The 13,922-nt window shown below is 44.9% G+C and overlaps 1 protein-coding gene across 1 annotated transcript in view; it reads right to left on the bottom strand.

Moving 5' to 3' along the window:
• ZHX2 (zinc fingers and homeoboxes 2) overlaps positions 1-13,922 on the bottom strand; it is a 41,572-nt gene that overhangs the window by 6,452 nt on the left and 21,198 nt on the right. The window contains exon 2 of the mRNA XM_010193902.1: positions 1-1,706. This exon is cut by the window's left edge and continues 997 nt beyond it. Within this exon, the coding sequence (XP_010192204.1) occupies positions 1-1,518 (1,518 nt within the window). The 5' untranslated portion in view covers positions 1,519-1,706. The remainder of the gene's footprint in view (positions 1,707-13,922) is intronic.

Below are 13,922 nucleotides of genomic sequence, written 5' to 3'. Positions count from 1 at the left end.
TTTCCCTAAAGCCTCACCAGGGATCTGCACAACACCCCTTTGACTCCTGTACCTGTGGTCACTGAACCACTTCTTGATCTCACTCCTGGAGAGCCCCGTTGCCTCTATCAGCCGGTAGACTTCTGCATCATCGGGAAACTGGCTGGCCATAAAGCTGGCCTTCAGCTCTGCTATCTGCTCCTTCGTCTTTTTCCGCTCACTGGCTGGCGTCAGTGGTACAGCAGTCAACTTGGCAGGAATCTCAGGCACCTGAACAACATGAGGGCGCTTGGCCTCCGGGGCACTCGATAAGGTCTGTATCATTCTCTTCTGCCCCTGGTTTGGGGCAACAGCAAGTGTAATTGGTGAACAGGAAACGGTTGAACCATTTGACACGGGAGTCAAAACCAGACCGGTCTGGCCCAGTATCTGACAAGGCAAAGCTGTCTGGATGATGGGCTGGGGCATTTTTGCAGTTGTCAAAGGAGCTGGTAGAACAGTGATGGTTTGGGGAACTGCCTGGATAGTACCATTGAACATCTTCTTTCTTGCCTCCTCCACTTCTTCGGGAGACCAACTTATACCATGCTTCAAACGTTGTGTAGCAAACCAAATTCGGATTTGTTCTTCTGGATGTTTTGATGCTGCTGTCAACCACGACAACTCTGCTTGCGTTGGGTAAGGAAATTTATTAAAGGAGTTGATCATGGTTGCATTAGTGTCCAGTGCAGAGTTGTATTTGGTACTGTTCAGAGGTACCGGGACCTTGGGGACAAGGTTAATATTTGGTGGCAGCTGTACAGAGGGCATAACATGGGCTAACACATCATGGAGAAGGTCTCCATTTATACAAGCAATAGCTTCAGTGGCTTCAGTGATGATGCGGGGGAGAGTGCCATCCACGTGGTTTTCCGTAACTCCCTCTTCTGGCTTTTTGGGACCCTTCTTGGTTTCCCCTTTAGGCTTTCCCAGTTTCATCATTGGCGTTTTACTCGCACTAATTCCCCCATGGAGTGAATCATCACACTCTGCATTTTCTAGCCCACCGCTTGTGACAGTGACATCGTTAGCAGTGGTCTCAATGGACTGCTCTAAAACAGTCTGATTATTGCGTTTAATTAATTTCAGTTTGAAGTTAGTCTCTCCTGGGTGGTATTTTGTGTTGTGGTCAGATAAAGAATCGTATTTTTTGGTTGTGAAGTTGCATTCAGCACAGACATACAGGGGGTTGAGAATGACATTTGGATGCTGAGTGTCCACATGCTCTGTAAATTCATTTAAGTTTTGTGTCGAGTAAGGGCAGTATTTACACTCGTAACCACCCTGGGGTTTCTTAGACTGATTTTCAGCTGGGGGCTTTGCCTCAACCACTTCGCAGTCTTTGACTGAGCTTTCTGAAGGACAATTTTTTTTAGAGTCCTGCTGTGGTGCACTGGTCCCCTTCTCTTTCGGGGCCTCTACGCCCTCGGCACCTTCCTGCTCTGTGACTTCAGAAGTTCGCACCATACAGGGAGTTGTTGACTTTCTTTTGCTAGCCATGGCAGCTGCTGGCAGTGGGCTGTTGTCCCAAATGATGACTTTCTTTGACAGGATGGGCAACCAACTCAATAGATCTTGCAAACAGCTCCAATCTTCCTTGATTATTTTATTCTGCTTTGTTTAATGAAGAATTTCCACCCCGGCTGTGACCTTCAGCTCTGCCAGAAGACCTGTCAGCTGCATGACACCTGTGAAACAAAGCACACGGTGTTAGGCACTGATCTATAAAACAAAAATTTAGCAGAAAACTACAACTAAACTTGTGTGCATTTACAAGGCTATTTTGGACAATGCTGAATTCTTCTTCCCTCCCATCATCAACTTAAGAATCAAAAATCTCTCCACAAAGAATAAAAGCAATGAAGTGCACCACAGGAAGAAAATGGCTTTGAAACAAATAAGATGAACAGATAGGGTACTTTAGTCTCCACTAGACTAAATGTGTTTAGTTGGAAAAGAAAGAAGATACTGCTATAAATACTGTATCTTTTTATAGAAGCTGCAGTTTTTATTAATTATTATTTTGAAGCATGCAGATTTGAAATTGAGTGTGATTTATATTAAACTTAATTACTTCCCACTGTCACTTACCTTGTAAATATGTCTACTAAATGATCATGGTTACTAATGATGGGTGATTTCTAAATAAAGCTATAGGGCCTGCCTTGGATGTGAAAGTAAAGGCAGAAAGAAGAATTAATGCGAATCAACACTTTCAAAGGTTTGTGCCTTGAGGAGAGGTGGGTTCAAAGAAACTACAGCAGATCTATGGAGACCTTTCAAGTCTTTTCTGGAACAGAAGTTTCCTTAAAACACCACTTTTCACTCAATATTGACAGAGTTAGCTAGCAAAGGTCACAGAAGCCTTTAGATACCTTTTAAATAGGGTCCCTTCCTGTGACCCTGCTGATATTCTCATCAAGCCATGATTTGTGCACTTCATTCCCTACAGAATTAAAATAAAAAAAATCCATTTTTAAGCATGATTCATGTTGAAGTGGTTTTGGAAGTTCCCAAATGCAAGAATTCTGTAAAACATATTTTTAAAAGGATCTGAGGTCAACATCAGTCAGCACAACTAAAAAGAAAAAACTACACCAGCTGTCTTAGGCTCTACCTGCACTTATCGGGTTTCCTTTCCTAATAACTCCTTGACTCCAATTTGCTACCCTTCCTAATCAGATAGGCTCTGGATTAATAATACTTCTAGTCCTGAGGGAAAACTCATCTTTTACAGTCAAGGAATCCTTGGGATGGGGTGGGTTTACAAACTGGAGGAGGATGGAAAGGGGACATTTGCAGAGTGGGTAAGACCTGCACTGATTTTTGTAGAAGTGTAATAAATGGAGAATCTGAAGTAGAGATCTGATGAAAGATGTTCCTGCCCATGACAGGGAGGTTAGATTGGATGATCTTTAACAGTCCCTTCCAACCCAAACCATCCTGTGATTCTATGATCTCACATCTAACCAAACACAGATATTCTCATTGTGAAGACTATAAATAATGACATGCCTCCAGACATGAAGATGGAATGAGATAAAATCCCACTGCAGTTACATCTGGACACATCCAACACCAGCAGACAGTTTATAAGCCCCTCAGTGCTGTCTCTGAACCCGCTCCTCTTGCTTGTGCATCATCATGAGTGCCAGGAGCAGTTGCTGCAAAAGCACCTGCTGACTTCTCGGTTTTGTTTGCAGCTGATGAACACTTTGCAGGTCTCCAGAGCATATTTCTGCTACTCTGCCCGTCACACTCCTGTATATACAGAAACCCAAAATGATAAACTGCCAGAGGAAGCAGCTCCAGCTGGGGATAAGAACAGGGATGGCAGCTTCCACCTCCATGTACTCAAAACCCAGTGTGAAGCAATTCTCCATATAAAAAGCACTTCATACACAAATTCTCCACGAAGCACCTTCGCAGATATGGCTGTCACAAGACACACGCTGTGAAATGTTGAACGTGCAGCGTGGAGGAGACGCTATCCAGAGATGTTGTCTGTCATCCTGCAGATGTCCCAGCGCAAAGTCACAGTGCTCTGCATTCACAGCCACCACCGCACCTCCATCCCCAATGAAGACCAGTGAAGCACTGGAGCATCTGGTTGACTTTCAAGGGTGCATCACTGGGAAACATTGCATCTTTGCCATGCTCCTGAGATAAGAGACGGGGCTGCCTGTGGGCTTACGGCTCTGCCTCAAGCATCTGGCTCAGTCAGAAGACACAGTGCCATTTCCCTCCAACCTAGGATCACCAATACTGTCATCATAATCTCCAAAGGATTAGCACCTCTGAAACAAAATATCCTTTACTGGTTTTGCTTTTCCTCCTCCCTTTTAACAGTAAGCAAGCAGAAGAACAGCAGAACAAATGATGCTTAGCTTTCTACAGATTTGTGCTGACTGACTTTTAAACTGGATTACACTGAATATTCTCTATTATTTCCACATATTCCTTCAAAATTCCCCTCTATTTCCTCTCACAATCGTCCTCCTGCAGACTATTTTGGCTGTGATCTGTGGCTTTCTGTGTCCCACTGCAGACAGGATCAGAAGTCGGAGAGACCCACAACTGTCCAAATGCCCATCTGGTGGCCTGAAACAGGTCAAAAGGTGAGAGAAGGGGGCAGAACAGCCTATGCAAACCTGGCTGCTGCTGGAAACAGGGTGATCGTGTCATCTCACTGTGCTCTGCAGATCCCACCGTGCTCATGACATTGATTTTCACAGACGAGGGAAGGAAGGCACAATGCAACGCCCTGGGAAAAGGTGGGGGAGATGAGGACGGAGCCCTGGCTCCAGGGATGCTCTTGCATGGCTCATTCTCCCTCCCAGGCCACACAGCTGCACCTAATGGTCTGCTCCTTTTCTGATGTACGACCTTCTGCAAAATTCATGTGGCAACATCAGCAAAAGGAAGAAAAATCAAAAGACATCAAAGACAGAGAGCAAGGCTTATTTATATTTCACTGAATATCCCCCCTTAAAGGAAGAAAGAGCTAAGAACAAAAGGATAAAGGAATGGGACGGGAGAGAAAGAGCAGAGAGAAAGAAATATCTAGGTTACAACTCTGAATCAATCAAAGGGTTTTTAAAAGCCAGACTAAATGTTTTGAATTACCCAATCTAAGGAAGCACAGTGAGCTCTCTGCCACATTGAGTTGCTGTGCTGAGGTCTCCCAGGGACCTGGTGATCAGCACCAAGCTCTGACACCAAGGAAGGGCCAAGATCCCTCCAAAACATATACATAACAGGTGAACAGATGAAAAATTCTGTCTCGTACAGTTTTACTAGAAAATTGTGTGGCTTGTTGCTTCTTTTCTATCTTCTACTCCACAGAGGAGTCTTCTGCATGTCCAACTGCTGGTTTGCTAACTCTACACTTCCAACAGTTTTTCTGCCCCATGGGAATCACTATCCACTGCAGAAACCACACCCAAGTCAAATGCTTCTTTTGGAGGTCAGTAATAAAAACGAATGAGTTTCAGTCCAAAATATGCAGTTTGGGAGGCTCATGACCAGCCAGAGACCATCTTTGTCCATCCAACCTGCGTCCTGAAAGAGGGGGAGGAAACAAGGCCCAACACCTGCGTGAGCAAGGAGAGATTACTGGGACCTTCAAGACATAACCTTGGTAGCGATGTCATTTGGGATACATCAATACACAGCTGCTGAGGAGGATGGAATCCCCTCAGCACATCTTCAGTAGCTTCATCACATACATTTGCAGGGGCTGCCACCTCTCATCTGAGGATGTCAGAGAAAGCACCAGGAGCACCTCACAGCTTTCAAACATGAGATGCTTGCTAGAACATCGGAGCCCCAGTGAACAGCTTTAAATCATGGTGTTGCTCCTGACAATGCTGCTAAATGGTGCTGCTTCAGATGCTTTGACTTGAGAGAGATTTGGCTCTCCCAGGCAGTCGCTCCACTGGAGTTCAATGGGCAGGGAAAAACAGATCTGACTGCACAAACCTCTGGATTTCACCTGCAGATGGCTGTTCCTCCAGCTAGCGATGACTCCCAAAATTTAGAGGGGTAGAGAATGCCCCTCAGCAACAGCCAAGGCTTAGCAACCAGTGCATCATGGTGGGAACTTGAGCTACACTTCATCACCTGAACAACGTCCATGGCACATACATCTCTTTGAGGGACAAAATTCACATTCCGTGCCTGACAAATGGTGCTGCACCTGGGACAAGACAACCTCTATCCCTAAAGCTGCCCTTATTCACTCAGGAGGATGGGATCTTGGACAGCTGACCTCCTTTTTGGGCTGCAGTCACAGTGAGGTGGCCATAGGTGTGGGGTGCAGGGCTGCTACTGGTGGCTGCCCTGTGACGCACGGTGGGAAGGCAACTCTTGTACCTGCCATATCTCCTGCTTCAACCTCTTGCCATGCTGCAGGAGGTTGAAAAAAAAAAAACAAACAAAAAAACCCACCACTTTTTTTCTTTAAAGGAGCAAATGCACAAAGCACTAAAAGGTAACCAGCTGAAAAACAAAAGTGTTGGGCCCTGAGCACAGCTGCTGCTGTGAGTGAGGTCCAAACCAAACCACAGAGCCCATGTGCAGGAACAGGAACTTTCAATTTGCTTTGCATCAGCAAAGCCATCCAGGACAGGAGTGTACAGGTCAGAAGCAACATGTTCTTTTAAACCTGTCTCCTCAGAGGTGTCACAGCAGTTATGAGTGAGGCCCTAGTGCGGTTTTGGTTAATTTCTGAAATCTGTTTAATTAATGAAATAACCCAGCCACAGTCCTCTGATCTTTCAAACCCCTGTTAAAATGGCTCCGGAGCATCCAACATGAAAATGAAGTGGGACCTCATTTGGTGACTACGCATGCCTGAGGAAACACCGCATTTCCTACCCAGTCGCCTGGCCCCAGACTGGGGAAACTGCAGAGAACAGCACAGGGAAAATAAGCGACGCTTCCAGGCCTGGCTGGCACTGGAGAACATTTGCCTGTGTAGCAATGCACCTTGCAGCAGCAAGAAATAACTATACAGGTCAAGCAAGAGGATGGAAAAAGTAGATCACAAAGCTTTATCTTGCTGAATATTGAAATCTTCTCACTCTCTGCCATTTTTTTAAAAATAAAAACACTTCAGTAACAATTATGTGATTTAACAATAATTTTTTCTTATTTTTCATCTCCCCAAATCATTTGTTCTACCCTATGCTAGCACTTGGCCTCATCTGAAAACAAACAGTGGGAAAACCACCACGACAAAGATACTCAAAATTCAGCACAGAAATACAGAAAGAGGTTCACTTGCAAGGGCCAGCAGACTTTTAAAGAGGGGGGGGAAGCATTTTCTTGCTTTGCTGCTCAGGAGCTCAGTTTCCATGAACAGCACTGTCTCTGCTACACAGCACAAGCAACAGTGAATTATGCCCCTGAAATGTAAAAATATCTGAAACAAAAAACAACTACTTCAACCCCTAAAAAACCCTCTCCCATGTCTGAACATGATGTTTAATATCGCAAAGGTACAAACTTCTGACAGCTTTCCCATGCCCCTTCCCCAGCTGGGGGACGCAGGAGTAAGAAGAGGTGCACAGCCATGAGAAAGGACTTGGACAATTCTTTTAGTCCCTTTTTTGGGGGGGAAGGAAAAGGTGGGGATGCTATCCCACTTCATCACTTGGCAAATGGATCTCAGGAAACCTCAATGCAGATGCCACACTCTGCACTCAGATGCCAGCCAGGTCCTACCGTCCTGCAAACACTGCAGGCTGCTTCCAAAGCAGAGACACCAACGCCTACCAAATTTTCCCTGAGCTGAAGAATTTGCCACCCCTTCTGGGACATGTAACCGACCATGCCGCAGTTCTGCATCTCTTCTACACCTCAGCAGTGATGCTCCTCTCCCTCCTGTAACCTTCAAAGCTGGTGGATCCCTGGCTCCCCAGTACCCAAAAGCGTGTGTCCCTGTGAGCATCTCTGCTTTTAACACTTGACTCCAACCTCCATGGGTGCCCAGAAGTGATGCCCACGGAGCTTAGAGCAAAGCAGAAATTAATTGGCATTACTCAATAGCATTGTAACCCCCTGTAACCATCTACTCTTCACCCACGAAGGCTGCAGCAACACGAGCACATGCAGTACAGAGAGCTATCATCCTGCTCCGTATCAGAGAGGCTGAACTCACGTTCATTAATGTCGCTGTAATATTATGCTCCTACAAATCCAAGGATGAGAGGTGAGATACACATTTCATGGTGCAAAAAAAGAACATGCCTAGGGTGATGTTTTTGCTTTCTTACAACTGTTTTTAGCATGCAGCTGCTACAGAAATATCAAAAAGCACATCAGCTAGCGCAGCAAAAAACGCTGTTGCTCTCCACTGTGATAAAACACTTTAAAACATTGCTTAATTATATGCAGGAGAATAAGCAGAAGCAAAGCAGGGCAAATAATTCCTGCATGATGCATCAGGGCTGTAACGATTTACAAAAGAAAACCACAGAAAGAAAGGCAGGTTTTGTGAACTTACAGCAGAGCTTTTAAAACAGCATTTAAGTCAGAGCAGCCTAAAGCTCTGACACTTCTGCAGTTCTTTGTGAGCTGAATAAAACACAATTAATGGGGAGGTATACAGATCGTTACAGCAATAATTTTTGCAGACATGTGAAAAAATAAATTTGAAAGTGCTACACATTTTCAATTTGCATATGTCGAGGTAGACATTTCTAATTAGAAAAAAAAAAAGTAGATGTTTGTAGCAGGGTGCTGTGGCCATGAATTTTTATCTACAGAAAAGCAGCAACTGATATTTTTTCTTTCTTTTAAGGAGCAGAGACTCACACTTTTCAAAGGCCATCAGCAAACCAAACCACCTGCAGGACTCCTGGCTCCCCCAGCAACACGACCTGTGAAACTGGATGTCAACGCATCTGTGAGCAGAGGCAGAAGCAAAACCAGCACATCCCATCTCTGCCTTACACCCCTACAGCACCATCACCAAGAGACTCTGTAAAAATACACAGATGGAACAAAAATGAGGGTTGTTGGTGGAGAAAGGCTGAGGGTTAGATGAAACGGGGTTTCAAATGCCACCAGCGGTAGCAGAAAACTCTGGAGCCTAAACCAATTCATGTGGAAGTTGCCTCTCTACATTAACAGCTCAGCTGCTATGGGACCACTGCATAAAGAAACCTATTCTGGAAAACAGGTGTTCTGGAAAAAAAACCCTCTTTAGGCTTTACCAGAATAGGTTGTGTCAGGTAGTACCGTGCAATAGGCGTATTTCAGTGTACACTGCACACAAGCCATTCTTTTGAACTAAAACATTCTCATTCAAGCTGCTGCAAAGCCAAATACATGGGGGAAATGGTGGGTTTTCTGTGCTGCACATTGTACAAACACAAGTGGCCAATCCCTTCCCAGAAAAAGGGATGATGAACATAGTGGGCTGTGAATTTTCTACTTTAAGTACTCATCTGCAATTTCTGGCTTGTATATTTTTCCCCTGATGAAAAACATCACCTCAGGGATTGGTTCATGTCCTGAACCAGTATTTTGATGGTAGCAACCGCCACTTGTCCCACCCAAGACAGTGGCCTTAATTTCAGGTCTACATGGGATGCTCCCTCTCCAGGAGGGCACAGGGCAAGCAAGGAGGAGTGAGAGCATCAGTGCAATGGGATGGGGACAAAATTCAGGTTTCCTTGCTTCCAGGTGTTAACGGGTGCACTCCTGGGGCCTTGCTCTCTCATCTGGGAAGGAAAACTATACACTGACCTCTTCCAAGAAAGATGATGCATGAACCACCCATTCAAGATACAGCCGGAAACATCAGCAGATGTTCTTCACATCTGCAGCAGGGCTGAACCTCTGTCCAATGCCCTCCCATCAGTGGTTTCCAGGGGCAGCGAGCTCCAAAGATTAGTCACGTACCACGTCAAAATTATCTCCTTTAATCAGCAGTGTGTTTACTCCTAGGGTGGGTACTTGCATGTTCATAAGAGAGAAATAAAGACCAACAGATTTCTTAAGAGAGAAATAGAAACACTATAAAAATATTCATTCTAATTAGTTTAATTACTTGCCTATGTAGCTCACTGAATCCTCATCACTGGACTGGATTAAAGTAACTGGATTTAAGTAATTCTTCATAGTGAATTTTTATCCAGCACTATGCGGTGGGAGGACAAGAGACTCACAGACGCAAAACAAAAATTATCTGTAGACACTACCTTTGGTATATCCACCTTTGGTTTTATGCAGGCAAACCCAGTTTGTTGTTTGAATATTCAGCTTCTTTTTTTTTCAGGTAAGGAGTGAATTATTTTAGGAAAGAAAAGTTGCTTCAGTGAATCATACTTCTTTTAACAACTTTTAAGTAATTGTTTCCCATTTGTGAAGATTAAACAACTTAACATCAGTATTTGGTCCCCTTTCTCCTTCATGTTAGCATTCCATGACAGTAACCCAGAAGGGGTACAGCTGTATACTTTTTATTTATTACTACGCATTTTATGTATTATTATAAATACTCTCTCTCCAGGTTTACTGTTATCTTAGAGACACTATCATGGCTAAATGCCTTCAGAGCAGGAAGATGATGTGTTATGACAAAATCGAGACATTTAATTTCTTTACTCCATGTGCTTACAAAACTTCAGCAACTGTACAGAAGTTTTCCTGTTTCAGTACCACTCACACCTCATGTCTCCCTCGGCAAATTTTTCTGCTCTAGGAACCACAGCACGCTGCCTTTAGTCAGCTGAGTGTCACTTTTACAAGCAAAATTATCAAGACACTCACAAACACTTTTGCAGGTGAACTGCAAAGGGGAAAACAAAGTAAAAAAATCACACACACATTCTCGGCATCCCTCTTGCATGGCTGCAGGGTAGAAATAAGCTCTCAATTTCTAAAAAAAAGTGCTTTAACTTCTCAAGAAGTAGCCCCTAAGCCCAGCATCCCTTGGCTCAGGCAGCACATGGCACACAGCCCAGCACAAAACACAGACCAAAAGAGCCCAGAGGACTCGACGGAGGGGAAGAAACGAGGACTGAGGCCAGGAGACAGTTTGGTGACGGCTTCACAGAAGGGTTTAGATTCAAGGGGAAGAGAAAGGAGAAGAAATCCATGTCAGCAGGATGTCAGGTCTGAAGGAGAAGGGCAATGCACACAGATTTAGGGGATGCCTGCCCAACTCTGTCTGACACAGGGAGCATCCCTTGTGCCGGCCTCATCCAACACAACAGCAGCACTGAAGGAGTCTACAGAGTTCCCAAAAGAGAGAAGGGAGCTTCATAATCAACACAAAACATCAGTAACCTGCGTGTGTCTATAGCTACACACCTCTCCCTTTGACTCACTCATGATGTGTTAGAAAAGTGCAGATGGTTTGTGATTTATAAAGCTGATGAGTCACTGTACCTCTTCCCTTCTTCCCCTCAAGGGCTTCTCTGTGTATCTTCACGTTCCCCAATGAGGAGTACAGATAAGAGGATAATAAAACACTACAAGCAGACAAGTGTAACATCTCTCTCCCACAGGACAGTTTTAACTGTGCCCCCCAAACACTGCTATTCTTCTCTGCTGCCCCCGTTTCCCTCTCCACTCGTCTACGCTCTAGTGAACTCAACGGCTATTGCTTCAAGTCATCCAGATTGACACTGCTGATGCAGTCTGAACCTCTGCACCACTGGGGAAAAGCTTCTGTACACAGTAATTTCCCATTTTAAAACATCATGTCTGGCTTAAGACTATAACACCTAAAACTATTCACTTCCCAAATGGAAAGTCTGGAGCTACGGTGCCAGACGCTATTGAAAGGAGCCCAAAAGCAAGGTCTGGGGTACAAAAAAAGCATCTTGTAGCCCACCATGCCGAATACTTGCACAGTGATGCAAAGGAAACATTCACCTCGACATCTCCAGAAACAGGAATTTCAACACCTCCTTTGAAACCAAACCACCCCTGGAAACTGCCAGACGGATCTGCACAGGACCCAAACCCTCAGTGTTCCCCAAACTCTGCCAGAGGTTATCAAACAAATCTGATAGCAAAGGCACTTCAGGACAGCTCCAATTTTCAGCACATGAATAGTCACCTGTTGGCCTGACTCACAGTTCAATGCCCTGACGAACGAAGGAGGTGAACCTCAAGCGTCCCATGTCAGAATGTCACAATTCTGTCTGGGGGTGCAAACAGACCCCCATGCACGCACTGCTGCCGGTTTGGGGGAGCACACTGCAGACATCCATGCTGCCTGTGCCCATGGACAGCTTGGGTCCCTCACTCACTGGCCAAATTCCCCTACACTGCTGCCAGATAATGCACGTGTGTTTCCCAACCTGCATTTCCATTTAGGAGACTCTTGTGATGCAGATTAACTGATATTACTGGAAAAACACACCTCCTTCCTCAAACCTCATACAATTTCTTCCCAACCATAACTGGTGCCCACTCTCCCAAGCAAGACAGAGACAAAAAGTGGGTGTATGAGGTCAGCAGGCCACATTTCTGCTGTCCCAGCATGCAGGAAAGGTGGCTGCTGCTGGATAAGAGGAATGAAGTGCTTGGGAGAGCCTATGCAATGCTTTGCATTGGTCTGACCTCCTCAGCTCTCTCTGGCCCTGGAGACAAGAAGATTTGGTTCTGCTGAGGGGCTTTGCAAGTGTAAATAATGTTCATTATCATCTCGTTGTCTTTTACATTAAATTTTGTTGTGCTCTACTTTCTTAAAGGAAAGACTTTCAAAAGCAGCCTTGTATCAGACCATGAAAAACACAGTTCTACATTTGGAGGCTTTTCTTTTGTAAAAGCAATGATGTGACTCCCACCATGTAAACCAGCTATCTTTTCTGGGTCCCTTCCCCTCATGTAGGAATCTGCCTTAGACAGTTAATGACCTGTGGCGATCAGAGGATCCCACTGGCCCAGTATTTGGAGGCTTTACAGCTGTAAAGACACCTATCCTCATGGCAGGTCTGTGAATTAAGGCACTGCTATTATCCCCATTGCTCAGCTAGGCAATTAAGGCATGAACAGAGCACGGTTGAGGCCTTGTTACATGGCCAAGCCAATTTACAGCTTGCTGCCATGAAAAGGGATGGGGTAGAGACAGCGCAAAAATGACACCTTACCAAAGGTCTTCAGCAGAGCTGGAAACCGCATCCAGGTTTCCTGTGCTACGGGTTATTGCTCCATCCTCCAGTAAATTCAGGTTATCCTCCCAGTTCACGAGTTGAAAATATTTAACAGCCTCTGCAAAAGGAGCTGGTTCTCTTAGATCACGTCCCAGCGAACAAGTACCAAAGACACAAAACCGCCACAACGCTCCCTCCCCAACAGGCTCATGGGAGGAAGCAAAAGTCTGAAGATCAAAGGTCTGACCTATCTGCCTTCCCTCAGAAATCACTCATCAGGCCAGGTGTGTGTGCACAGCAGAGAAACTGTCTGCTTCTGACAGTGTCAAACGTCCCTTGGTCCTCACGCAACCTAAAATTTACCCTCCTGTGCAGCTGCAGCAAAACACATTGCTAGCAAAGCCGTACCAGTTCCCCCCAGTCTTCTTTGCTTCAGTGCTACAATTCAAGAACTCTCCTCTTTCCACTTTTTCCCCTAAATTCTGGAAAAATCTAGTATTGTAAGAAGCATTTTCACGTGATTAAGACCTTCTCATGACAACCCCATCTCATCCGAAGTCTGTGGGCATATACTTGGTCTCTTCTCTCTCTCTGGCTCTGAAGGCACTGCAAGAGCAGACCCACACCTCTCAGTCAAACACTTATTTTTTCCTGCTTTTGGTAATATAAACAGAGCCTTCCTAGCAAGCATCATGTTATCCCTTCATCAGTTCCTTGGTCAGCTCTGAGGTCAAATACTGGAAAAGTGACTCCTGAAAGATGCTCAGCTGCTCTGTTTGCCATCATCCTCATCACATGCTGTGCCTGCTGAAGTTGTTTTATTACCTCTGCTGTACTTCATCTCCTGCAATTCCCCCTTTAGATCACCTCTGCGCATCAACTTCCCCTTATCAGTTTCAAATTTTATGTCAGCACTTTGTTTTCAAAGTGTACTTAATTACATCTCCTTATCTTAGTGAGCGCCCAGACCTCGTACTCACACAAAACACTTTGCTTTAGTATAATCCTATAAACTGTGTGACCTACTACACATTCAGTGGAAAAGGCAAAGAGACAATAAATAGCAAGTCCAGCAAGATCCTTTGAAGCATCTGCAAGCATCCCCTTCACTGCAGGTCACAAAACACTTCCCCCAGCTTACTGGGCATTTGAGACATCCAATAGAAGACCAAAAGATACCAACTACTGTCTGTCACCAGAAGCCAGCTGAAGCGTTACTGATGTTTCCCATGTCTACACCACCTGAATCTTGAAATCAATAGTTTGGATGCAAAGCTATCCATCAAA

Source organism: Mesitornis unicolor, unplaced genomic scaffold (genome assembly GCF_000695765.1).
Source record: "Mesitornis unicolor isolate BGI_N332 unplaced genomic scaffold, ASM69576v1 scaffold15261, whole genome shotgun sequence".
Lineage (NCBI taxonomy): Eukaryota > Metazoa > Chordata > Aves > Mesitornithiformes > Mesitornithidae > Mesitornis > Mesitornis unicolor.
Note: the sequence above shows the minus strand (reverse complement) of the source record. Positions and strands in the feature narration are given on the sequence as shown.